The sequence below is a fragment of the Diuraphis noxia genome, unplaced genomic scaffold (genome assembly GCF_037042655.1).
Source record: "Diuraphis noxia isolate RWA-SAM2 unplaced genomic scaffold, SU_Dnox_SAM2 contig0002, whole genome shotgun sequence".
Lineage (NCBI taxonomy): Eukaryota > Metazoa > Arthropoda > Insecta > Hemiptera > Aphididae > Diuraphis > Diuraphis noxia.
In genome coordinates this window covers 47135854-47163575 of record NW_028301712.1, presented here as the reverse complement: position 1 = coordinate 47163575, position 27722 = coordinate 47135854, and the positions used below count along the sequence as shown (strand labels likewise).

The following is a 27722-nucleotide window of genomic DNA, read 5'->3' as shown; positions in this document are numbered from 1 at the left end:
CGGCGAGCGACATGCTTGACCACGGTCACAGATCACAGTGTATTGTTGTCTAAACACGAAAAAAAGAAACTCGTTTACAAGCAAATAATAGTGGTTTTCTACTGCTCCGCTTTTCAGTTACGAGGTTTGTTCAAAGTTAAGAGATAACATTAGATATTATCGCAAGTCAATATTGTAAATGGGGGATTATAATAGTGATTTTTTTAATTTTTTTTTTCGAAAATGAGAATATAATAATTTGAATTCGGAATAAATATAAAATTTAATTCATTTGGTAAGCGAACGTGTGTACCAACCACAAACCACACGCGTTAAAATATGTGTTTTGTTTTCAAATTCAACAGGAAGTTTTAATTATTAGTCATCCTAGAGATGTCTAATGTATTTTAGTAAGAATTGCGATCGAAAAACGAACGAAGATTGCGAAAAATATATTAAATTATAAATAATAAAATAAATATCAGATTGGTAATAAATTAAAAATACAGTACTACATAATTATTATTTGACATGACTCGTACCTTTTCGCTGGTTTGCACGTTTTGCGATTCCTGTTCTTCGGTGTTCGGCTGTTCGTCGTCAGCCCGTTCGTCGTCCTGCTGCACGAGTTCTTTGTGGCGTCGTGACGGCGGCGGTCGTCTGTCGCTGTCATCCTCGTCGAGTTCTTCTTCGACCGGCGCCGGCGGCGCAGGGGTGGTAGCCTTTGCCGGTTTCTTCTTCCTCTTCTTCTTGGCCTTTTTTGCTTTGACCGCCGGCCGGGTGGCCGTCTCCTCTTCCTCACCATCACCGATCTCGTCGACGACGACCGCGCCACCACTAATGTCACCGTCGTCCGGCCGCCGGCGCCGGGCCGATTCATGGCCGTGGTGTCGGTCGTCTCGCTCGCGTTGCTTGAGCAGTCTGTTGAATCGGGTCACCAGATCATACTCTGCGGGTGCCAACAGGTGTCGCTGCGCGGTCGGCGGCGCCGGCAGGTTGTACAGGAATGGCACTTGCGTGTACCGGGTGGCCGGTTGTGCTGCACCGTAAGGGGCGTACCGGTGATGTAGGTGCGCTTGGTGACTGGGATACGGCTGCAGCAGTCTCTGATGATGGCTGTGCAGGTGGTGGTGTGGTGGCGGTGGGTAGATTTGATGCACGGCGGTAGCCGGTGTCTGTTTGATCGGGTGGTGACGGTAATGATGGTTGGGTGGTTGCTGGAGGGCCGCGTACTGTTGGTGGGACGTCGAGATCAACGGCGGAGGCGGCGTCTTACCAGTGGCGTGCTGGAGCGCGAACTGGAGTGCCGGTAGGTTGTCCAACAGCGTCCGGTCGTCTGTATCGGCCGCCATGTACGGGAGCTGGTATGCTACCGCGGCCGCCGCCGGTTCCCCATACTTGACGATCCTTGCCACCTGCTGGGCCCTGTGTGGTTTGGGCGGCGCGTACCGTGCCGTGGACGGGTCGTCGTAGGCCGCCGGTTGCAGATGCAACGGGTTCATCAGTATCGGTCCACCGTCGGCGTGCACTACGGCGGCCGTCTGTCCCCACGGCGGACGATCGCCGACGCGTGGATGGTATGCCGCCGTCGCCACGGATGCAGGTTGTTGCAGCCCGTGAGGCTGGTGGTGGGGTTGTTGCTGCTGTTGCTGCTGCATGTGCTGTTGTTGCATGTGCAATTGGCGGACGAATGCGTCGGCAACGGTGCCGTGCACGACGGGTGGCGCGTAATACTGCACGCCGTAGTAATTGTTGGCCCGGGACGACATACTCTTGCTGCTGTCCGCGTACCGGTGGCCGGTGGACGCTAAGGTGGCCAGCGCCGCCTTGGTCGTAGTGTTTGCCGTGGTCGTCTCGTCGTCGTCTGATTCGGCCGTCTGCACCGTCATGTCGGTGTCGTTGCGCGGCGGTCTGGAGTATACGATTTTTGGTTCAGCGCCACATGCGCACATCAACAATACCTGCGCATACTTTAGACAAGGACGGTCGTAAGATAACAATATCATAAGTGCAATAGGAACTTGCTAGTCTAAATTATACGGAACATATCTCATTGATATTTTTTGGTTTTTTACTTTGTAAATGCCAAGAGTTACTAATGGGTGGCTCCTTAATCACACCTTTCATGTCACATCTATTTTTATTTTTTATTTTTTTATTTTTTCTGTTTTGTTTTGTTTTGTCCATGCTCTCATCAAATAAGCTTATTGTGCTAATATTGTACAGATTGCTTATATCTAATAAAAATTAAAAAAAAAAAATAACTGTAAATAATTTTTAACCATATGGATCTGTATCCATTTCAATACCATTGTATATCTTTAGATCTTACGAAATTGTTATCGATCAAATGGGGACTAGAAATAAACACGGCGCATGGACTTGGGTTTTCAGGAACTTGAACTTTGAAGTTTCAACTTTTATATTGATTTATAACAGTTATTTAAATTAATGTATTGTCTTTATCTATTATCGTTATTTTGTATAAAAATAAATGTGCCTATTTGTATGGGGCTTTCAGATTTGGAAATTGCTGATTCAATTGGCCCTAATATACATACACATATATTATAATCCTCGATAATCGGCAAGTATTGTTTGCTTCGTTTTTCATTCTTTATGGGTTTCTACAGGGCGATTAACGTGTGTATTTTGTTTTAACTCACGAAAATTGAATAACTTTTTTGTTAGATATAGAGTTGCAATGGTTAAATAATTAAAATTGAAACCATTTATTTTTGTTACACAAACTAGCCATGCGATGCTATGGGATTTGAATTAAAAATAATTAACACTTGATCAATTGTGTTTGTTATTCAAATGGATAGCTTACCTATATAGATTCAAAACTTGAACGATATAAATGTTTTCGAAAGTTCAGAGTTTGTTTTTAGTTTGAAACATGTCTAAAAATATTCTTTATGTGCTACAGGCGAATTGCCAATCTCGTTCGAACTAGTTGACGAAGCGAAGTACAGCACCGATGTTGATTTTCCCTTGAACTAAGGTAGAATTGAAACTAAGATATGCCGTTATAGCACCGCATTTTAGGTGTGTTCATTATTTTTCCGTGTGAATTCAACCGGTGTTCAAAATATATAATAAAAACCTTCATTATCTTTTTAAATATGTCCAATAAGTTCTATAAATAAAACAATAATTGTATACTATTCTAATAGAATACATTGCTCATAATGCAATGAACTTTTCAAACTGTTTGACTCAGAATTTGTCTAAAATGTCTCTAAGTTTGAAGTATACCAATAGTTTGTGAATAAATTCAGCCATCACTAAGGATAGCATTTTGTATAATATATTATATTTGGAATATTACGTCCTAGCCAGACGGAAATAATCTCATTGGCCTAAAGGAATGCAAACGGACAATGTAGGATACATAAGTCCTCATTCATACCCTTTCACGACTAAGAAAACACAGAGATACGATTTCTGAAAATACCTTTTGATAGAAACGCGAATATTCATGATTTCGTTTTCCATTTCATCTCCCGGAGCCCCACAAGGCTATTATTTTCTTTTGAATAATATTAAAGTTGCGATCTCCGTATTAAGGCAGTCTGCGATGGTATACCTACGTGAGATCAATGGTTACAGTGGTCCAAGAGTGATAGATATATGTAAAAGTAAGAAAATTATGTTCATAATTAAACCCGAACCATGTTCGGCCAACATTTACAGTCGAGGTAAATTTACATTATCATTTTGCCGTATAAAATATCCTTTTAAAAAAACCTTCTGTACCTCAGGCCGTGAAATTACTGTTTCATAAGTCATACGCGCAGCGCCTATGTGTCCAAAAAAAATCGAACAATACATATGGTTATTGTTGATAATTATTTTATATGCTACACATTACACTATAAAACTAACAACATAATAATATTATTATTTATTTTTTAACCATATTAATCTAACAGATATAATTGTATACGACGAAGGTATATTTATAACATAAATATGTACATATAGTATTATAGATAATATATATGTATAATAATGTCACCGCTATGTGGAACAACTATAGGTACTGTAGGAAACCGACTGGACTGCTATTGAATGGGTTTCGCTAGAAATTTGTCTGGGATCATAAATTCGATATAATATACGAGTATAATAATTATAACATTATTACACATATCATCTACATTCTACATTTCTACCTACTAATTTGTTATCACCGATCCGAACGTCTGATACACATAGGCGTGCTCACAGGGCATGCACGGTATGCCGCTGCATAGTCTGCGGCTTCACTCGAAGGGTCCATGTTTATCATACCAAAGCATTTTTGATAATTATTATATATAGTGTTTAAAAAAACGTTTAAGTTTTAAATTTTCTCGCGACCAGCAAGACAATCCAAACTATAGACGTGAAAACTTTATAAATACGTTAAAATCATTTAAAGACATTCAATATAGTATATACTTAATCTTTAAAAAATAATACATTTTCTTTTAATAAATATAATTAAAATTTTAAATTACTAATTTCTACAATACATTGTTTAATATTCTACTATAAAACTATGTGTGGTTTTAGATTTTGGGGAGCAAAGAAGCTGAGTAGTAAATATTTGAAAAACTTAGATTGTAGATTGATTCCTATATGCGGTAAAAGAAAATGTTTAACGGCTCAGAATCATTTTTTAAAGTAAATTATTTTTTTTTATTTTAAATTCAATAAAATTATGTTGATTATCTTTAGTTGCAATTTAGATTAGGTAATTTTTTTTTTTGAGGGCCCTTATTTTTCTTATTGCATAACCTGCAAATAAAGTCTGCGCACGACTATGGTGATACACGTTCGTGCGAATGGCATGACCTAGCCTGGGCGAGTGGAAGAGGGCAGCAGCAGTGCCAGAGTAACAGCAATATAATATCATGATATATATGGGCAATAATATTGTACATTATTATACCATTATCGTATCCGTTTGTTTTACTACATAACATAGCCGAATTTAATATTATTAGAATCTCAATGCTTTGTTTTATTTGCTGAAATTGACCGAAATTCTCGTCGTCCACACAGTCTACCGTTTAAATAATAATAATTGAATAGGTAGACTACGTAAAAATCAAAACAATAAAATAGATATCACAGAAATTGGATCATTTAATATAATAATAACTACGATAAGACGCGTATTACCAGATTATACCACGTTACACAGTTATTGCGGCGGAGGCAAATACAAAATATTATATACATTTTATGAGTTTTATAGATCATATTATTATTTTTTTTTTTTTATGGTTAGGGCTTCGACAACTGAGGTCATTAGCCTGAGGAACTGTAAGGGAAGGTACTGTAAGGTTTTAACTCGTGGGTTTTTGGCAGAATTTTGAATGGGCACCCGTGATGGGTTTCTGCCATGCCCGGTTGGGGGCCGGCGGCCTCTCTCTCCAGACATCACGAAATGCCCAAAAAGCGATGCCGCCCGTGACCGAGATTCGAACCGGCGACTGCGTGCCCACTCCACCCCCAGATCATATTATTATAGGTATACAAACGCAATAAAAATGTTTATCATTGGGCTAAATAATTATACTCAAGTGGGCAGCAGGTTGTTAAAATGTACAACGATGACGCATTCCAAATAATATTATCATTGTGGTCACCTTACGCACATAAAATACGGAGTGGTCCAATAGTAACACATCGAGCGTCCTGTTTTACAGCTATCGTTGTAACACACATGTATTATATACGTATATTCGTATATAGGTGCATATCTTATGTTATTAATTGCTGTGGAATTTGAAAATATACCTATAACTTTACTGTTTGATGTGAAAATACGAATACATCTGAAAACAAACGATGACGGTCCGACAATGGTGTACGTTTAATTTTATCAAAAACATAAAATATTACGTGGCTTAGCATGGCAAGGTTGGTGCAATTAATCACGCAACATAATTAATAATACGCACCGCTCGCTGCAACTAGTTCCCGGATGGGTGACCACCCAGGTTCTTGTGTTGCCAACCTATCTTACCAACCCCCACGGCTAAAAACTTTCTAAGAAAAACGACCCAATAACCTATGTGGCAACGGGTTAGCTAATAAAAATAACAATAATACAAAAATCGTACAAACTCAAAATTTTGTATATTCTACTAGACAAGAGGTCATAAAATATTATGAGGTAATATTACATTATAATTAATTATTAAAACATTATGCTCCAAAGTGAGTTTTTGATAAGTTGGATGTACTTGAAAACAGTCTCACGATGCATTTTTTTAATTGCGTATTTTCAACGAATAATTTGTAATATAATATTATGTTTATTATATTATTATATATAATATATTTCATACGATATACAACGCATTTTGGTGAAATAATATTTATTTTAATATGCGTATTAAACGTGGTTTCAATGCAAACATGCTCATGTTGTAAAACAATTTTCACGTCAAACGAAGAATTTACAAATAATTACTATTTGTATGATATAAAATATTTTGACTTTGACCTGTCTAGCTTGATCGACCGGATGGTAAGTTCCGGTCACGGATCTGTAGGGTTTGAACTCTACAAGTACAAACATATATTTTAAATATCTCTAATGACGGAAGGGTACAACTTTTTGTATTATATGAATCAAATTATAAAAACGGAAAATGTAATATAATTATTAATTAAATTAGAGCATTGTTGTGTTCCACCAATGTAAAGACTTGTTATTTGCATCAAATTAATAATGTTTTACTTGACTTATTCTAATATACATACTTATATAATAATGCTGTATAAATGTTTATTTGTTATGAATTATATCACTGTTAAACTCCAGACCATTCTAGTAAAAATAAAATGGACGCGTATGCATGAAATATAAAAGCGACTAAACAATATCATATATTCATATGTAATCATTGGCGGCATAACCCTATACTGGCTGCATACTAGTTGCGGTCATGACAATTTTTGAGATAAACAGATATAACAGTTGCGCTCACGCCAATTTAGGTAATATCTTAATTGCGGTCATAGCTTTATTAACTCCAATTCCAGGCGAAATTTATATTATACGATAAACATATTTTTCGATATAATGTACACAGCGTTTATAAATAAAATAAATAAAATAGATTAAATTGTATACTCCGATCATAGTTTCGAATATTCGAATAATTTAAACATAAGTATCAACATTTTTAACCATACCTACACAATAAATAATAGTGTGTAGACAGTCCTAAGTATGTTATATTTTCGATATAAATGGGAAGGAAAATGTTGATTGATACATTTTTCTAAATTAAATAAATAAACGAAATATTAATTTCATATTTAATTATTATATAAACTATATAAACTATATAAACTATATAAACTATATTATATTATATTATTTAGTATACTTAGTTATTATTATTTGAGTGACCGCAACTAGTACGTAATTTTTGATTATGACCGCAATTAGTACACACCGCCTATACTTTATACACCATACGGTCCAAAGTTTAAAAGCTTATAATTTATAGGCATTGAATTGCTGATTGGTATTGACAGCACACCTGCAGTCCCGTTTTTGAATTTTTATCCAAGTACACGAAAGGAATAATGGCGGGATAGTATATATAGATGTATATGAAAAATGATTTTTCGAAACATTTATTTTTCTTCCGGAAATCGCTTTATGATGGAATAAGATATGATTTCCTTCGATACGAAATACACCAAGTATTCAGTTATTATTATTTTTTTTTTTGGCCTAATGTGTGTCAAAAACCTGTTGCCAAATCTTTTATCTGGTTTATCCCTTTTATTTTTTCGCCAGTATACGAGTCACAACGGCATGTAACAGAAATCATTATAATAATTTATAATAGATACCTTAACTATGGGTTTTTGCTACAGATTCTAGTTCAACTTCAACTTAAAGTCCTAGTCACATACCCATAACAGTAAATAATTATAATAATATTACATTGGTGGACAGTCATGAAATAAGTACTGCCAGAGCAGTATAATTATAAATTGTTGAGTAGTGTGTGTCAATGAGAGTCACAATTTTGAATAATACTGCTATAATTGCAGTACTTGAAAACTTGACTGTGAAATGAACGTTAATATTATTTAGCAGCCAAGGGTGGCTCCAGAAGGACCTAAGGGACACGAATCTTTCCCAATCTCGTATTTCTTAAAAACTTTATAGTGCTAGGAATAAAATTACAAAAGAAAATATATTATAATTTCGAAAGTTTTCTGAAAATTATGAATTAGCCTCCATGTCTATGTAGCTACCACTGATAGTAGTGGAATTTATATATACGCTATATTATGAAAGTCTCATACTGCACAAAAAGACATTAGGAACTGTCAAAATAAAGCAGATAATATATTATCCGAAATAATTTATTCAAATAATCATAATATTATAAATAACGATATTTATATTCAAATGTTAGATATTAATATTATGTCATTAAATATATTCATGATTTTAGATTATAATATCAGGCTGTCGTATCATAAATTATTAATTATGATAAAAGAATTTAAATAGATGTTAGAACACTATTATCCTACTAACAAATGACTAAAGTTAAACTATCGCATGGGCGCCCTCAGGAGGTGCCGGGGGGTCGCGTCCAATATTTTGGTTAATATACATTTTTTTATAACTTGTAAAAAATAATAATATGTGTTGTATTCTCAGAAATGTTTGGCATTGCTCCCCCCTAATTTATATTTACATGGACGTGCCATATTATAACACTACACTACTACTATGTATTATACTCCTGCTCAGCTGCAATACTAGAACATTGATTAAAATGTAGGTATACTTTTTATGATTATTAATAGTCCATCAATGTGAGTTTGTGTTTTTAGTTGAATGTAAAATTAATGTGTACAAATATAAATATAAATAGATATTTATATAAAAATAGTGTTGACATAAGTTTTTTACGAATTTTCTTGAAATCTAAACAGCGAGCAATGCCACTATATCCACGGAATATAAAATTTGGTTTCAAAGACAGAGCGTTTAACATCACACAAATTGCATTGTTTCACGGATGAGCCATCGCAACACTAATTCGTAAACATTTTGATGACAGGCCAAGAGAATTCATGGTATGTTCCCTTTACAAAGAAATCTCTTTCAACAAATTACTTAGAACTCAGCAAAATTTTATGGACGAGCAATACATAAAAAAAAAAAAACGATCGTCATCAATTTTATCGGCGCTAAGCAAATGTAGATTAATATAAACAGCATAGGTAATAGAGCAGAAATTGGAAACGAAACGAGAAACAAAATTTTCAGTGAAAGTCATCATCATCATCATCAATTTACGAACGCCATCGTCCTCCGATATTTCTTCTATAGTCTATATATTAATAATATAATAGTGTCGCTGTCACACTTGAACAAATAAACACGAACGACGATACGCGTACAAATATTGCGCAAATAATAGACATTTAAATATTAGTTATTATGTTATTTATTTTGTATATTGTTACTGAAATAACGCGGTATGTTCGTTACTACCTATACGATTTATTACAATTCGACTAAAAAAGATGATTCTTAAAAAAATAAACACTTTTCGTATTAAAGAGCAGTGTTTACCTTTAAAAAAAATCACTTTGTGTATAATATATCTCGTATGAATATTGTACTATTGTTAGAACATATTGTGTATAGCTATTATAATTGGGAAAACGAAAAGTTTCAATTAATTACACTTTATGAACAATTTATTTTAAAATATTATAAAAAAAAATTATAAAAACATTTCTCTACTAGATTGCAGAATTAGATCTAAGACTTTAATATTCATAGCTACTTAATCCTAACTAAATAGAATAACTATGTATTATCAAAAATATGCTGTGTAACACATTATTATTATTATATTTTTTATTTATCAAAATCTATAGAAATATATTGTGGTAAAAGTGTGAAACGAAAACACAAAATATATTGTAGCTAGTGGATCTTATAATTGCTTATTTTAGTTTTTGTTAACTTTTATATTGCACACTTTAGATTATAGAATCTAGAACCAAGTGAACCAACACGTGTGTTAATTTCAAAAATATCAGAGTTGGTAGGTTAGTCCTTCTCTCTAGCACCCTGGTCATAATTTTAGAAATGGGAATTACCTATACCTAGTAAATTATATAGATTATAGATATACCTTACGATATACCTTCGCACGTTCTAAGCTAGTGACTCTCTCTAAAATAAATTTAGATTAGCGTTTGTAACTTATAAGTATGATGGTACGCGTTTGTCGATGAATTTTATTGTTGTATGAGAAATCGCATTTGGTTGCGGTGAGATGTTAAGAATACGTATGCTGCGTGTATAACTATGAACCGCATGATGTGTAAACATTACATTTTATCGAATTTTTTTTTTTAAATTTACAATAATAATCAAATAATAATAAAATTCGAGTTTAAAATGTGGGGCAGTTCTATAATAGAACCATGGTACCTAAATTAATCATAATTAATTATTATGCACGCATACTATAGAATATTATATACTAGCTCTAATTACCCATATTTAATTTCGTATTGCTCACAGTGTGGCGTTTAAGTGTATATCGTTGTACAGTTGGACTTGGTTAAGTTGAAAGAATTGATCAAAAACGTTGAGTTGACCTTGGATGATATAATAATAAGAAATTCTCGAGTTAGAGAAAAAGTTCGAAGAATCGATTTAAAAATGTTCGAGTTAACAAGTTCGACTAAACGGGATAATATTTCTTCAAAATTGTTTACTCGCTGGTGTAGCTTAACGCAGTGTTGATTCGTGATGTTAAAAGTAAGTGGTGCATGAAATAATAACTAACATGTTTTTACTGTTTTAAATTCATATGTTTTTATTCTTAGGGTCATATTTTTAGGCTAAATATAATAATATATCATAATTTATAGGAAATCTACCAGACGTATTTTTTGCACTCAATGTGCATAATAATATTTCACCATTCGTTTACTTATACGGAAACACGCGCACGCCATTAACCAATCGCGCATAAACCGAATTTAATAGTAACACTAGACCGGAACTCGTCCTATTTTTTTGTTTTTATGTAATATGCGTGCGCACGTGAACGAGTGCGCATGCACGTTTCGTGCACATAGTCTTGTGTATAAATATATATCAATATTCATAACTATGCACATAATATAGTGTGTGTGTAATTGTATCATCTAAGCAAAATCTTATAATAAAATACAAATTAAAATCAAATTGTTATGCCTATGTTCCAATTGGATTATGATTTATATGCATTGGTTGGTAGTTGGTACGTCTTGATTTTTATTGTATATTTTATGGATAAATGATGCTCATTAATCGTTTACATTGATGCACTTGATCTGTTATTTATTTTTTATATTTTATGTACCTACAACTAGCAGTCTTGTAAAGTACCTTTTTTTTTTTATTATTATTTTTTTTTTTTAATGGAGTAAATATAAAATCTATACATATTCATTGTAAAATGAGTAGGTTTGATAAGTGATAGATAAAAGTAAATAACACGAATCGTGTGATTAGGGAGGAGACCAAAATTACTTAAGTAAAAGTATTCAAATAATAACTTTTCAAATCAAATATATATTTTAAATTAAAAAAAAAAAATACTTTCTTAGACAATGTATGTTAAATATTTTCTCAAAGAATCGGTTTTTAAAATACTTATTAGTTTAATTTAGTAAATTTTCTATTGTAATTTTAATTTTAATCACGTAAAAAAAATATTTATTTTACTGTTGCATTCAAATCCTCTATAAAATAACGTTAAGTATGAAAATCGTTTCTGTGCTTATAAAAAATTTTAAAGTAAGTATTTAGAATATTTTGTTTTCTAACTTCATAATTTTTCTTCCGAAGTATTCAAATACGTATTTTAAATATTTTTCAAAATATGTATTTTTTTTATTTTTATTGAGCATATTTACATCGACAACAAAGGCCATTAGTTACACTTATTTAAAATATGTATTTGAATACTTTTAAAAGTATCTTTTAGAAAACTGCAAAGTGCAGCACACAGGATTTAATATGGTTGGAGGGGGGAGATCGTCATGGTTTGAATCCCCTAAAATCCTGTGTCTATGAACCTGTGCAATGCATATTATTATTTGCATTACTTAAATACAAAATATTCACATATTACGGAAGATATATTTAAACGAATTAGTGTAAAAAGCTAGGTCGTGCAGATCTTATAACATGCAAGGTCTTACACTTATGCTATTGATTTAAATTTCATAAAATCAGTGATTTTGTTTTTACAAAAAACATGGAAAAAATGTAAAAAATATTAGATATGGATTTACTTCGAAGTATGACTAACAGTAATTATTTAGCTTTCACGAAGGTTGACTATATTCAATTCGTTTCAAAATTATTACATGCTTCTTTTTCTCTTAGTTATAGTTAAGAAAATATTGATGAATTCTTTGTATATATATTTTATAATATTTTTATTGCATATATCAACAAAATAATAAAATGAAATTAATGATTTACTATTTTATATTGCATATAAATATACAAAGCTAACATACAAAACAACTAAACATAATTTATTGTACCTTTCTTGTAAGATCTTTGTTTACAATTAATAAACCACCCTGAATATTAATGGCTGTTGTTTACATTGCGCTATAAAATACGAAAGCATATTATAATATCAAGGGTCATTTACCAAATAAGCTCACCTTTTATTTCTTCAAAACTTCAAATAACACAGATTTCTTAGGATTTTTAACTTTACTCAAAGACCAAATTTTCAAATTATTTTATTATGTACTACTTAAGGTAAACTCTGTGGCGATACAAACTTCTGTTTTTTTTTTTTAAATAAGAATTCTTTATTCTATCCTTCGTTTTTACTAAAAATTATTAGTATACCTATTACTTAAAAATTGTTGTTCAAAAATATAATAATATGTTAAGATTATTTTTACAAATTATATTTATGTGGATCATTTAATATTGATAACTTAAATGTTCAAATCACTATAGCCCCCCCCCCCCATAATATCTTTCAAATATATTGCCATGCACCCATTGCCCTAGGTAAGAAGTTAAATAATTTTAAATTTATCGTTAGAATAATGATTCTGATACGTCAATATAAAATTTTATTAGATTTATTTCTGTGATTAATTGTGTACAATTAGTAATTACTGTATTGAGTTTTGTAGTTTGAGTATTTTCTCCATTGTTATTTTACTATATTTCTGTGTTTTTTGTATTATTAGAATATTATAAAGTATCTTAGTTATTCATTAATTTTTTTTTCAAATGTCATACCATATTTACATGTAGTAAACTATAATCTCTATGTAATTGGGTTATTACCCGTAAACAAATAAATAATAATAATAATAAATAATACATTTTCAGAAAAATGATCCGTTAACTAATTAAAAGTAAATAATAGGGGGTTTCCTCAGTGATTCAAGTTTATGAATAATCTCAAGAGTTAAAAATAATCGAGTTAAGTGTATTTAAAAGTTCTAAAATTTAGATTTTGAATAACTTGATTATTGAAGACAAAAGGGGTGGATATACTTTGGTAATCACTTTGGTAATCGCTTTGTATATATGACATAGGCTGCACGTAGATATAGCAAGTGTATTGAAACGGTTCGGCGCACATACGTATGATATAAGGATGCCGAGTTGTCGCGACAATATCTTATTTTTTAGGATATTTTCCAGTGACCAGTATACACATTGAAAAAAAAATACCTCTACTCTAAATAATGACTAAACACACGCTCGGGCGCGTAACTAATTTTGTTTTCGTTGTTTTTACCTATACCTGCAGTAGGTACCGTACATAATATTATAAGAATACCACGTTATTGTGTTATATTATATATTATTACCTATGTATATACGATATACATATACATACGTCATAATATATAATACGTGTATAATATTATATTACACACAGATTCGGTTCGACCGCCTGTTGGGTAATCGATTTTTGTTCACGATAAATTAAAATATAAATCGGCGAACATTTATACAAAATATAATAATAACTCAGAAAGAATAACTCAAGGCTGGGAATTAACGAGTTAAAAAGTTTATTAAATTGTTATTGTAACTGTTTAGCTTAACTAGGTACCCTGTGAACTGCACAGCTACTTTCGGTTTTCCGTTAATTTAATTATTTTTTGTAATAAATATGAAAATAATGAATTCAATTTTAATTTTTAAATTAAATTTTTTTTTTTTAATTTATAAGCACTATATAATGCAGTTTTGATTTGAAAAACAAATAAAGTAGGCTATAGAATTTTAAAAAAAATTGTATATCGACTTTAAACTGAAAATAACTTAAAAGCTACCGAAAATTAAATTAACTTAAAATTTTTTTTTGCATATCAACTTAACTGAGTTATAAACAAATCATTAAATTGCATACCCTGTATTATATAGATATACTCGTTCGGATTTCGTCTGCGTTTTCAAAATCAATTCATCTGATCAACGATTCGCATAACTATATAAGTACAAATATTATATGGGCCATGGACTTTTATTTTAAAATATCGTAAACACAATATTAAAAGTATTTGTAATTACCATGATCATTATCAGCAATATCGTACTTGAAAATTCAACAACAAAAAAAACTCGTTAGTTTGAATTTAGGTGCGTATAGAAATTTGAGCACAACTCTTATCTATATATAAAAACGGCTTTGCGAGCGTGTTTAAAACTTATTGTATGCATGAATCACAATATTATTGTTACGACGTTCAAGTTTTTCTTTACGGAACACACGTGTGTCGAAATTGTGGCTCGGAGAACGACATGTTATTATTTATCGGTTTACGTATAGTTGGATAAGCGTTTAAAAATATATAGTGTATAATATTATACATTTATACATGTGCACGTAAAAGAATGGCTGTGTAGGTATATACCGGCGGGTGTTGCAAATACTGACAGTGCCACGTTAAGTTATGTTGCCACCCCGGGGCAAATTAAAATATGCCGCCCTTAATTTTTTATTATATTATGTTGATCTTCAAAACTTTGCAACCCCATCAAACACCGTAAAATTTGCCACTCCGGGGCAGTTTACCATCTTGGGCCTCGTTAAATGTGGCTCTCTGTACGACAGAAGACGTTATACCCGAATGTATTGCCTCCCTCTTACAAGTGCAGCGTAACATAGAACATTTTACGCTCAGCAGATCACGTTTAGCTCCATGTGTTTAAAATTTATAGGTAGTGAATTTACCTGTAGTAAAAATATTAAAGGTAACATAATTATCGAGGGCTTCTCATGGTTTTTTTATTATATTTTAATTTTAAAACGAGTTATGAGTATTTTAAGATAATATACAAACAATTTACAATTTTAAAATACGTATAACTCGCTTTAAAATTAAAATATAATAAAAACCCTCGAGAAGCCCCCAATAATAATGTTACCTTTATTTTTTATAAAATGTCAATTATAAATTTTAAACTAACAAATCTACACGTGTTCTGCTGAGCGTAAAAATTGCTATGTTACACACTTGTTAGACCAAGACAACATATGTGGGTTCTCTTAGCGTTTCCGAGTAACGGCCACGATGGCCGAGCAACAAAAATACCATTTCATGAACAAAACGTATTATTCTCCATTAATATTAAATTATTTTAAATTGCGTTTGAATAAACGATAACCCAGTGCGGCCGCCTTTGCCGTTAACTAGAAAAAAAACCATGATGATTTGACCTACATAATATATTAATAAACGAAGCGATGTAAAACAATATTATTATTATATTATTTGTTACGTTTTGATTTTACATCATACCATGCCGATGGTAATATCGTTAATATGCATAATATACAGATATATTATAAATATTTTATAATATAGTGTAGTACAGACGGTACACGCGCGGGATAACTAAATTATGTGCGAACGTTGAACGGCTGGTCGAGAGCGATGGCTGTACAGGGTGCATAATAAAATGTCCAATTATTATTAAAATCGAATTAGTTGCTAGAATGAAAAAGTTTTTTGTTCTGTCAGCGTGTTGTACTTATATTAAACCGGTCATTTGAGTTTTTATAGATTTTTTCAGCCCGGCACTCTCACATACACATCTTATACTCACGCTTAGGCGGAGAATGGAAGGAGATCGTTGACTTGATATTTTAATAATAGTTTTGAGCTTGGAAAATATTACAATTTAAAAATGCTCATAAATTGTGTACAAATAAATATACTATCGTAAAAAAACAAGGTAGAGACACAAGTTATGTTCTTAACTTAAAGATTAATTATGGGTGAATTCACTATAAGATTAAAGGTTACTCAGGGTTGGTTCTGCTTATTATACATATTCTATATATTGCGTGGGTCAGAGAGAAACAAATGGTGCACGGACATCCTTTTAAGCACGAGGAAAATACGCGATTGTTGAAGTAAGACCCACAATAAGTGATACTATATCATCGCGATCTGTCATTTAACAGTTGTTCCTTCTGAAAGTTCATAACAAAAATAGTGAAAAATTTAATAGATTTTCTCCAAGTCACTTCTCCTAACCTAACCCAAAGCGCTTTATTATAGGTAAGCCCGAAAGAAGGGCTTAATAATATTTAACAGTAAAAAAATGTTGATTATGAACATAAAACATTTGATACTTTAAGATTTAGACGATATTATAAAATAAAAGCTCACTCTAAAAAAGTGCTAATTGCTGGTTTCTAAACATATTATATTACAACGCAATAAATTATAATTCCATTAACAATTCATGTACAATAACTGTGTACAATCAGTAAATAAAAATCAGCAACAAACATCAACAATCGTAGCTGTAGCACTGATAACTGGTAACGGTCGGAAGCAACGAAAATATGACATGATTTAAACATAATATATTTAGAAATCTAAAATTTGATTTAGATAAAGCTAAAAATACATTTTTAATTGAACGTTTATGCTTATTGTTTTATGAAAATAATAATACAATTAAAAGTAATGTTTTTAAATTTTATATCTGAAATTAAAAAAATTGGCCTTAGGAACTCCGAAATTTTAATTCAGGATGGTCAATAATATGCTTTGTTATAATAATGTTTAAAATACATTCTATAAAAATATATATTTATAATTGTATAGTAATTATACAGGTAATATCGGATATAGTTATTGCTGCAGTGTTCGTGATACCCATCAAACGTCAAAACTCTGTAGTCGTCGACATGACTATATTATTATGATATTATTAAGACACGGCCTAATTTATCCAAAGCGGTAATAATTTCACGGCGTTTAAACGTGCGCGCGTAATACCTTACGACGACCGATCACATATACATGTACACGCATTCTACATTACACGGTACGGTAGACAGTCAAACATTAACCGTTTAATACGAAAATAATGTGTCAAGGAAACGCATTTCCTCTAAAAAAAATCACTAGGTATTTAAATTATTTATACATATCATTATAATAATGTTTACGATTAAATCGGCTAAAAAAAACCTATAACCACGCGCTGTTCACATTATTTCTGCATCGGCATAACCATTGTTTGTACAGGTATCTACCAAATCGTCAAAACTCAAAAACAGATGATTTTCGTACAAATTAAGTTATTGCTAGAACAATATTTTTTATACATTATACAGATAGTATGAAATAATAACAACATAGTAGTAAAAAACAGAAGTACTAAATACTAATACATAATAATATCATAGATATGCATTGACAGGATTGTGTAAGACTATGCAATAATATTGTACAAGAGTTCATAAAGGAACAGATCGTAATTATTATAAACTATTATCATTATAATAATATAGTTTTCAAATTATTCTAGAAGGATTCTCGCCACAAAGGATAATAATATGTGAGTTGAATTCCATTCCATGGATTTTCCTCTCTCCCTTCCTCCCATCCTTCTGGATTGTAATATAATATTATATAATGTACGTACAGAATTCGAAATAATTGTACACTAAGCAGGCAAATAGTTGATCGTATAATCAATATTTTATATTATTGAATTCGTCCTTTTTCGTTCGATATAATATTATATAATATGTCCGTGGAACGACTGTCAATTTAAATATTATAATCGTTATAATAACGCTGCGTTATGTTTAAGAGACATAATATTATAATAATAAATAATTATACATATTTTACTCGGCAAATAAAATCATATTATACACGTTTAAATTATATTATGATAATAATAAAAAAAATTGGAACCCCCCACAAAAGTATATAAAATTAATGTTTATGTATTTTTAACTTGTATCGAAAACTGGAAAGTACCCAATCAGATTACCCTTACTGGTTTTTGACTTTCGTATTAACATCGAATCATAACAATATATGACGTCTAGTGTAATTGTCACGTTTTTTTTTTCATTTGTTCGTTAACAGTCGTTAATTATCGTTGTTAAATTTATGTAGTTTGTGAAGGATTCAAGTTTCCGACCGCATAAATTATAAATTTTGAGAGTTTTGTATTATTTCAGTGTTCCGATCATTAATAATAATTAAAACTATCATTACATATACCTATGGATAATAATATATAATATGTGAATTCGTTGAAATTTCCGGAAAACCATATACATAGCAATAATATACACACTACACGTATATAGGAAAAAAATCCCGACTACCTCGTTATCGATGAGAAAAAAGGAAGTGGGTTGAAGCAATCGAATAAAAACCGACAAAAATACAACAAAAACAAATTTGTCATGGAAGTTTACCCACAGCAGTCGTGTTCAAGTTTAAACACCTATATGTATACTATTTATATAGAATACTAGCATACTCTTCACAATATTCCATTATATAATTTATAACAATAATGGTCGGCGGCCTTTTGTGATGGGTACATCCGTATGGAAGGGTTCATCAGACTTCCGAGCACTGTCAAGGTCATTGCTCATTCGATGAAAATGTAATTTTTCAACATTTTCGTGTATAAACACGTTTAAATTTTGTGTATGCACCTTGCTTAACTTTAACACCATTAAAAATATATTGTGCTCCGATTTCTGTTGGTCAACAATTTATATGATCGACTAAACGCATATTTCGATTTTTCAACACTTCCACATTGACTTATATACGTACGGATATAACTTATATTGGTAAGCTGCAGCTTTAAGTCACGTGTAAGCTTATACCTAGGTAGGTACGACTACGCATGTACATATTCACAATGCATGTCTCATACCGGGGCAAGCCTAGTCTTAGGCCAGTTCTTTCTTCAACTGGAAAATGACGCGTTTATGCGACACCGTTGACTTTCCCGAAACCCTTCCACGACCACGAGGCAGGCAAGTAGAAGTGGAATAGTCCATATTCGTACCGATATAGTGTTAGTTGGTTATGGAAAATATAGTAAATACTAAAATACTCATCATATAAAATATATTATATCAAAATATACATCAGAGTGGCCTGAATTTTCAAATGTGCAACATTTTCAGGTCAAACCATCTTAAATTCTGTTTTTGTGTTTGTACAATTAAGGAGTTCATAATTATTATTTTTTTTTTTATTAGATGAAAAGACTTCAAAAACACAGATTTTTACCCCACTTTTAATTAACGCTTCGACAAATGGTATTTATATACGTTACATTTAGGTAATTTTATAATAATGTTATTATGCCGTATAATAGTGTGACAACAAAATATTTACCCTGATTTATACCTACTACTTCATACCTATACTCGCATTGGTTTCTAGACTATTCATGTACTTATAGTATTTTTTTCTTTTTCTAAATATCGATTATTTTTTAAAGCATAATTATAAGACATAATATTATAAAACACATTTTATCTCGTAAAGAATTTGGTAATAAGTTTGCTATTTATCAAAAATTATTAGAAAAAAATATTTTAAATTTATTTTGATTTCAATGATATTGAAAATGAGATAAATTCTTTTTTTATATAATATATTGAATGTTTTAGATAAAACATAATGTTCTTGTTGTACTTATGATAAAAAATATATAAAATTATATACGTAAGTATACCTACCTACATAATATTGATAACGATTAATGATATATAATAATATTAATATTATACTAGTAAGCTCGAGAACAAAACGACAATTTAATTTTAGATTGTATGTCGAATGATTTAAGTTAAAATGGTATTTAAATATTAGTTAATATACAATTTTTATGAATAAATATAATACAATTGAATTATATTCAAGCAGTCAAAATTTAGACTTAATAAAAATTATTACCGTCATTAATTATTTATTTACTTTATTAATATCATCATCATATCGTTTGAAATACTCGATACCTAGTTACATAATTATATACAAGTGAATAACAATAGGCGATTCTTTCAAGAGCAGTAAGCATTCATCATATCGAAAAATATTTTTATTTTTTTAGAAGTCATTATAAATTAATTTTATATTTAATATTTTACATAATTTTTTGATACTGATTTATTCTATGTAAAAAATTCCCTAATCGACCTTGCAGGGATATAAAATTCAAAATATATATAAGTTATGATATTATGTCATTCAAAAATGTAAATAGTTTTGAAAACTATAACGATAAAAAATAAAAACATATTTAAAAAAAAAAAATATCGTTTTATAATGACATCAAATTATAAATGGAGTAAAATATTTCCAAAAAAAATTAATATAATATAGTCTTCTTGATAATTAAAATAATTCGTGTTTTACACTTAATATAAAATTACACTATTGGTACATTTTGCCAAATCTGCAATAATATTTATCCAGATATACTAGCGTATATCTGTGTACTCACTATGATAATTAGCACCATGTTCGTGCGTCCGACGGTTACATGTCGAGCGCGATAAATCCTTTTGTGCAGCGAAGGTATTTGATGGGTGAGCTGCCTGACCGGGCGCGTTGGCTGTGCGGAGCGGACTGGCGGCGGGCGATTTCTCAATAAAATATCTATCTGTCTGCCCGCGACAATCGATCTATCGATTGCCGATCTATATCGAATACTCCGATCTATATACATATAGTTATACGCGATAATCGCGGCGGGGCACTGATGACGCGTTCCGTATCGGATACGCTTGTCAGTATATTATATACATATAATATATACATATAATACATTAATTATATGTAAATTATTGTACATGCCTATATAGATAGGTTTGAAGTAGACAAAAATTAATTGTATCTAATAATAAGTCATCATGATTTATTTAGTATCCAAAAAATAGGATCACTTTCTAGCGTAAAATCTGTAGGGCATAGAATGGTTTTGCTCGACTGCAGGATACCGGCAGATTCCATGTTATTAGGTCTGTCTATAAGTATTACTCTATACCTCCCAATTGCTGAGCCTGGACGTCTGCAGTGGCTTATTTGTGGAGGGAAAATAAGTGCATTAGCCCCGCATCTCCTAAAAAGTTTTTTTTTTACCATAATTCATATTTTTCAACGATATTTTTAACTTACAGTCGAGATCCGTTGAAAGCTACATTACTCTCCAAAAACTTGTATAAGTGGTGATATGATGTATAAGTAGAACACATTAAATGGAGACGAGCGAGTGCACTTTGGATGTATATTATCATATACTGGTTGATTTACCACTTTTCGTATACATTCTCATTTCTCCCCCTTCTACAATTAACAATAATCCTCGATTAACAATAAAAATAATTAAAATTCTGATTTTTAGAATATTTCAAATACTCTTTTAAAAACATAATATATCATATTTTGAAATACTTAAATGTTCATATACCACTTAAGGATGATTGATGGCTAAATAAACTTCTATTTTTCAAAGGAGGACGTTCATCCTTTATTATAAAATATTGCCAGGCAGATGATGATTTTTTTTTTAAATATTGATGTACCGATGTCGTAAGTATATTAACATTTTAATTAGTAGTTACTGAGTTATAAAACTATTTACCATAAAGACAATTATAATCTTTTTTTCATTATTTTACACATTTTTAACTAGATGTAATATTTAGTATTTTGGACATTTTGAAAATTATAAAGCATTAATTCATATTCATATTAATTAGCATACATTTTAAACCATCGCCGTATCCATTTATTTTAAAATAAAAACCTTGGATTATTATTTCCCTATATTTTAGTAAAGTTTTACAATCCAGATAGATTTAAACATTATCAGTCATTTTTTTTATTGCTACACACAACATTTAGGTAGGGTAAAAAAAAGTTAGTTCTCGCACAAAAACTAATTTGTGCCACTACAGAACACTTAGTATATAAGTGACATAAAATAATATGTAATTATTTGAAAATAGATCTTTCTGGATGCTTAAAAATTTCAAAATTAGATTTCATTATTGATGTAAGAAAATAATATGTGAGCGAACAAATCCAGTTAATAGCTCTTAAAATATTATATAGTAAAAGCTAAAGAGGTAAGGAGCGTTTTTTGTTTTTGTTCATTCCGGTTGTTAAAATTGGCTATGAGTTCTAAAACGAACCGACCGACTGTATAATAACGATAAAGGTTTTCGCGCATAATAGTATAATATATGTTTTAGAACATTTATAATCGCTTCGCGCAACAACCCGGGAATTGGCGGCGGCGAAGGAAACTGTACGTATACGTCTGCAGATTTAATGCGATTCGATTACACGCGCTGTGCGCCGTCGTTTCGACGTTTTTATCGCACAAACATCAAATCCTGGCCCTCTTATTTTCGACCGCTTTTGTATAGTACGTTAGCGCTGTAATAATAGAGTAGGTATACAATACTGCCGCTATAGTAACGCGCAAACGAAAACAATATTAAATTTATAACGAAAACAGATCTTAAACTATGTGTACCCCGCTACTGTAGTAACACAATATTAGACGATACACGTGAAATAATAATAATAATGTGTTACAGATGACTTTTATGTTTAGTGCCCGAGCGCTGTGCACATTGCCATATACAATTATGACGAAAGCTTGTCACGTTTTATACGCAGTGTACAAACAATTTTTAAATATTGTTTGATTATAATCATTTTTAATCTCTTTCAGGCAGTTAAAAAGGTGAGAAATGGGCCAATGGCTTGATTGCAATGCCAGTATTAAATATTTATATAATTTCCATTGTTTGCGTTTACAACTGTTTAAACGAAACTGGCAGGTTAGGTTGTATTTAAATATGTTTAAAAATGTCTGATTATTTTTTGGAACGATTTATTATGAATGGTTTTTGTAGGTATTTACCAAGCATAAAGAAATTATGAAAACATAAAATTAAAAACGTCAATCCCTATAGTCGAAACTAAATTTGTATTTTATTTGAAAATACCGTTTTCCAAGTAAAGTATAAAAATTAATGAAATTTAAATATGTTGATTGTTGATAGGAAATATATTTTCTTAAGAGAATATTATCTGAGTCAGAACTTTCAGCTAAAAGTATGATAAATTAAATTCACCATATTTAACAAATATCGCTGTCGAATCCACATAAACAACTTAAAGTTTGTTGAAGCTTCTATACTCACTCATGTTATTTGTTCAAACCGAAGTTTTCAGCACATTCCGTGTTCGCCGCTATCTACCGAAAAATACGAAGAAATAATAATTTGAGCTATACCGTACTAACGAAATTGTAAACAAAATGTGTCGTCTCGTATAAATCGAGTGTAGGCACCTGCAAGTGTGTACCGAAATATATTGTTTACTTTCGTCTCATATAACATTTTTGAAATAATACTATGATAAAACCACTTGAGTATTAAGAACAGTAAGTTCATCTTAATGCTAAATAATTTTATATTGAATATTTTCTATGTAAATAATAATAATAATAAAACATTATAATAATCATAAGCTGACGTATCATTAATTGTACACGCGATGTGTGCACAATCGTAATGCTTAAAGAAAAACGCCAAATTCTATGTATATTGTATACAGTCATATTAATATACATTTTGTATTTTACCTCCAACGAGCTGCACCACAATATTTATCATTGTAATTATGCGTATTTAAATTAACGCCATAAATTGTTACAAAGGCTGCAGTGCCGTATACAAAGCGATTTACCAAGCATGCTCATTTGTCCCAAATTCTGATCTTTGTACATTATTTTAAGAGGTTTAGATTTTTTTTTTATTATTATTATTTTAAAGCTTTAACAACTAAGGTTATTAGCTTACATAATTAAATATTACTTCAACATTAAGGTAAAATTTACAATACATTTTACAATATTAGGTACAATATAAATATTTTTGATATGTGCAATGTAGAAAAGGAAAAAAAAATATCAAAGAAAAAATATCTAATTATTTAAAGTTATACAGTTTGGTTATTTTTAGAAAGGTTAAAATATTGATAGAATTTTCATAATCTGGTCCAAGTGCTTCATAAAGGTATTCTGGAATGTTTAAGAAGGTTCTGGTATCAGCAAAATTGCGGCAGTGTAGTAAGTGTATAATGGTTAAAGCTTCACTGCAGGTTAAACATTGGACGGGATCTTCGAGTTTAGATTTCTTGTACGCCATTATAAAAGAGTGTCCTGCTGTGCTAATACAGACCTGTTTAAAAAAATATGAGAACCTTTTTTTGTTGTACGTTATGAATCAGATGGTGCTATTTTTATACGTAAAAATACTGATGCTTAAAAATACATTATTTTTTAAGGAGCAGATTGTGTCTGAATTATTAAACTTGATATAGGTTAGAGCTAACATAATTAGTATGTAGATCATATTATACCTCTTGGCTCTTAATTCATAAAATTGCGAGGTTGTTTTTATAAAAGTTAGTTTAGAACAAATATTTAATTTATTATTTATTTTAATTAAAACCACTATGAAAGATTGTTATAGCTAGAATGTTGATTATAGATTAATAAAAAAACTAAGATTTTGGGTACCTAACCTTAATTAGATGTAACAATATTTAAAAAAAATAAAAAATGCATTATTATCATTTACCATTATTATTATTTAATTTGATGGTTCACATAAAAAAAGGAGTTTGAATCACCACGATGAGTTACTCCTAAAATATCTGCACACCTGAAAACATGATTTTTAACTTTTGAAATGTTCTAGAAATACAAAAAAAAATCGAATTAGAACCTAAAATAATGAAAAGGCAATGGTGACCAATGACCATACTTAATAATTATTAGGTAAATTATCCTGTATGGCTGTATATTATATATTATAATGAGCTGTTAACAAGAGAGACGATTATAATTTTCATGATATAATATACACGATATATTATTAAACAAGCCTGTAATTGTAAGACGTTAATTAACGATTTTTCACCAAATAATATTAATATATATTGGCATGGTATGGCGCGGTGTCTTAGCTTCAGTCATTGCAGATGTGTGCTGAGTGTCAGCATCGACCAGTGCCACTAGTTCCCGAATGGGCGACTCCTCGGGTTGGCTTTTAGTTCCTTTAAATCCTTGCCACACAATATATTACAATATTACATGTTGTTCCAAGCCGACTGTATCAGAATCAACTGTACCAACCGTTACTGCTACAACATAAAAATAGACTAATGACCTCAGATGTCAAAACCTTAGTAAGTAAAAAAATATTTATATAATACATACCTATTAACATAATAATATGATTCGTAACACGATCAGTAAACCTTTAATTAATATTAACAATATCGGTGTGTATATATATTATATATGTATAAATATGAACACAATAATACATCTTATTGGTGTATATTGTAGATCATAACATTTATATATTGTTAATTATTCGATACAATAATAATAATATAATTACTATTGTATGGAATTATAACGGTTCCTTGCCTTATAAATATATTTAAACAATAAATTATTGTTACACTACATGTGAATGCACGCAGCTTACGGTTCAATTAAATATACATTTTGATGGTAAACCGTCCAGACTTCCGAACCTCAAATAATTTTACGGTAAAATCAATCGTTCTGCGGTTTACGTTATGTAATACAATAATATTATTATTATTTCATAAAGAAATTTAATACATTTTTATTATTCATTACAAATAGACATTGAACGCTTACGATTTTTTTCTATATGCAATAATGTAATATACGCGTGGGGCTCGAAACTGTTATCAAAATTATAGCCGCTTAGCCGCACGTCACTTTAATATTGCTCATAATATTATATTACGCGGGCATTTTTTTTATCGATTATCGTTACTTCAAAAAATTACAAAAGATATTACACTGGCAACATTAGGTAATAAAAATATGTGAACAGAGTTTTGGTGGGGTATATCTACACGGAAGATATTTTTGTGAAGTGAAAAAATTTGATTGAATCAATAAGTTGACCCGCAAACCTTTTGTATCTACGTAAATTATAGCATTTACTTATTTTCAGTATGTAGTATTAGTTTATTGTGCATAAAAAAAAAAAAAAAATTATGAATAATAGCAATATTATTTTTAAGAGTTTCTGTAGAAACAATGGTTAATTTGACGTTTATAGATCGATCAGAAGAGTAAATTTCTAAGAACGTCTAAAACGAAACAACATGGGATAAATATCATCGGGGGGGGGGGGGGGGGGAGTAGGTACATCAATCAATATAAAGAGTGTGCGTAGGAAAAAAAGTCACACTTTGTAGTAAGTATTACAGGGGTAAGCGGATAACTCGAGAGTCACTCTAACTTTTGATTAAGTGAATTCCGTCATCGTCCCAAAGTATATATTTTAGAATGATGTATCATGTGACCCACATCATACGCGCCACTTCCAGGGTTTACCAAAGCTCAAAACAAGCATATGATATAATTGAAAATCTCAAAGCCATGAATTGTCGTTGATATGAAGAAAAAATAGTGGAATGATGGTGAGTCATTTAATAACGATGCTTGAAAAATAACGTTTTCAGACATTAAATTAAAGTATGAAAAACGATGTTCACATGGCTGCAATTGCATTTGTAGGATTTGTCGAAGCGTGAGTGGCCGCGTTAAAACTAAAGTCTGAAATAGAATAGTAATGATATATCCACGAGTAAAATAAACGAAAATACTTTTGAAATGTTGGACAGAATGAGACATTAAAAATACTTCCTGACACCTAGGAAATAAACCAAGATATTCAATATTGATACATTATCTTTTCGAGAGGTCCCAAAAGACGCAAAAATTCGTTTTTGGATAACCGCGATGGACAGGAGCTTTAAATAATAAATAATAGCGTACGCCCGGATCAATCTTGTTAAAAACACTCACAGCATACCGCACACGTCATATCATTTATGTACATAAATAATATAATGAGGACGCTATTCGCATAATTTTAGGACTGCTTAATATTGTATGGTAAGTGTTGTACTTAGAAAAAATATTACGATTTTTTTTGTATAAAATGTAATGGGTTAGCAGTGGATTCACAGTGAAATAATACGTTCACTCCCGTAAGAAGGAATCGTGCATCAATAAAATAAATTTTAATAAATGCAATAAATCTTCTACCTAGTTGTGTTTATGTTCTATAAAAGCACTTATACCAACGTATGCATGGCATTTTTAATTTGTATTTTTCACTTTTATACCCAGCAATATCAGAAGAACAAAAAAACAAAAACCATTAAAAATAATATATTATTATAAAGCTGGTTTATTAATATAATTTAGGTATTATAACAGAGGTGCTACTAAACACTGATGCTAAAAA

At 30.8% G+C, this 27722-nt stretch overlaps 1 protein-coding gene across 1 annotated transcript in view; it reads right to left on the bottom strand.

The window, feature by feature from the left end:
- LOC107164441 (uncharacterized) overlaps window positions 1-20974 on the bottom strand; it is a 28689-nt gene extending 7715 nt beyond the window's left edge. The window contains exons 1-2 of the mRNA XM_089221155.1: window positions 20837-20974; window positions 522-1949 (exon numbers count right to left, since the gene is read on the bottom strand). Coding sequence (XP_089077281.1) covers window positions 522-1949; window positions 20837-20854 — 1446 coding nt within the window. The 5' untranslated portion in view covers window positions 20855-20974. The remainder of the gene's footprint in view (window positions 1-521; window positions 1950-20836) is intronic.
- Between the last annotated feature and the right edge of the window lie 6748 nt (window positions 20975-27722).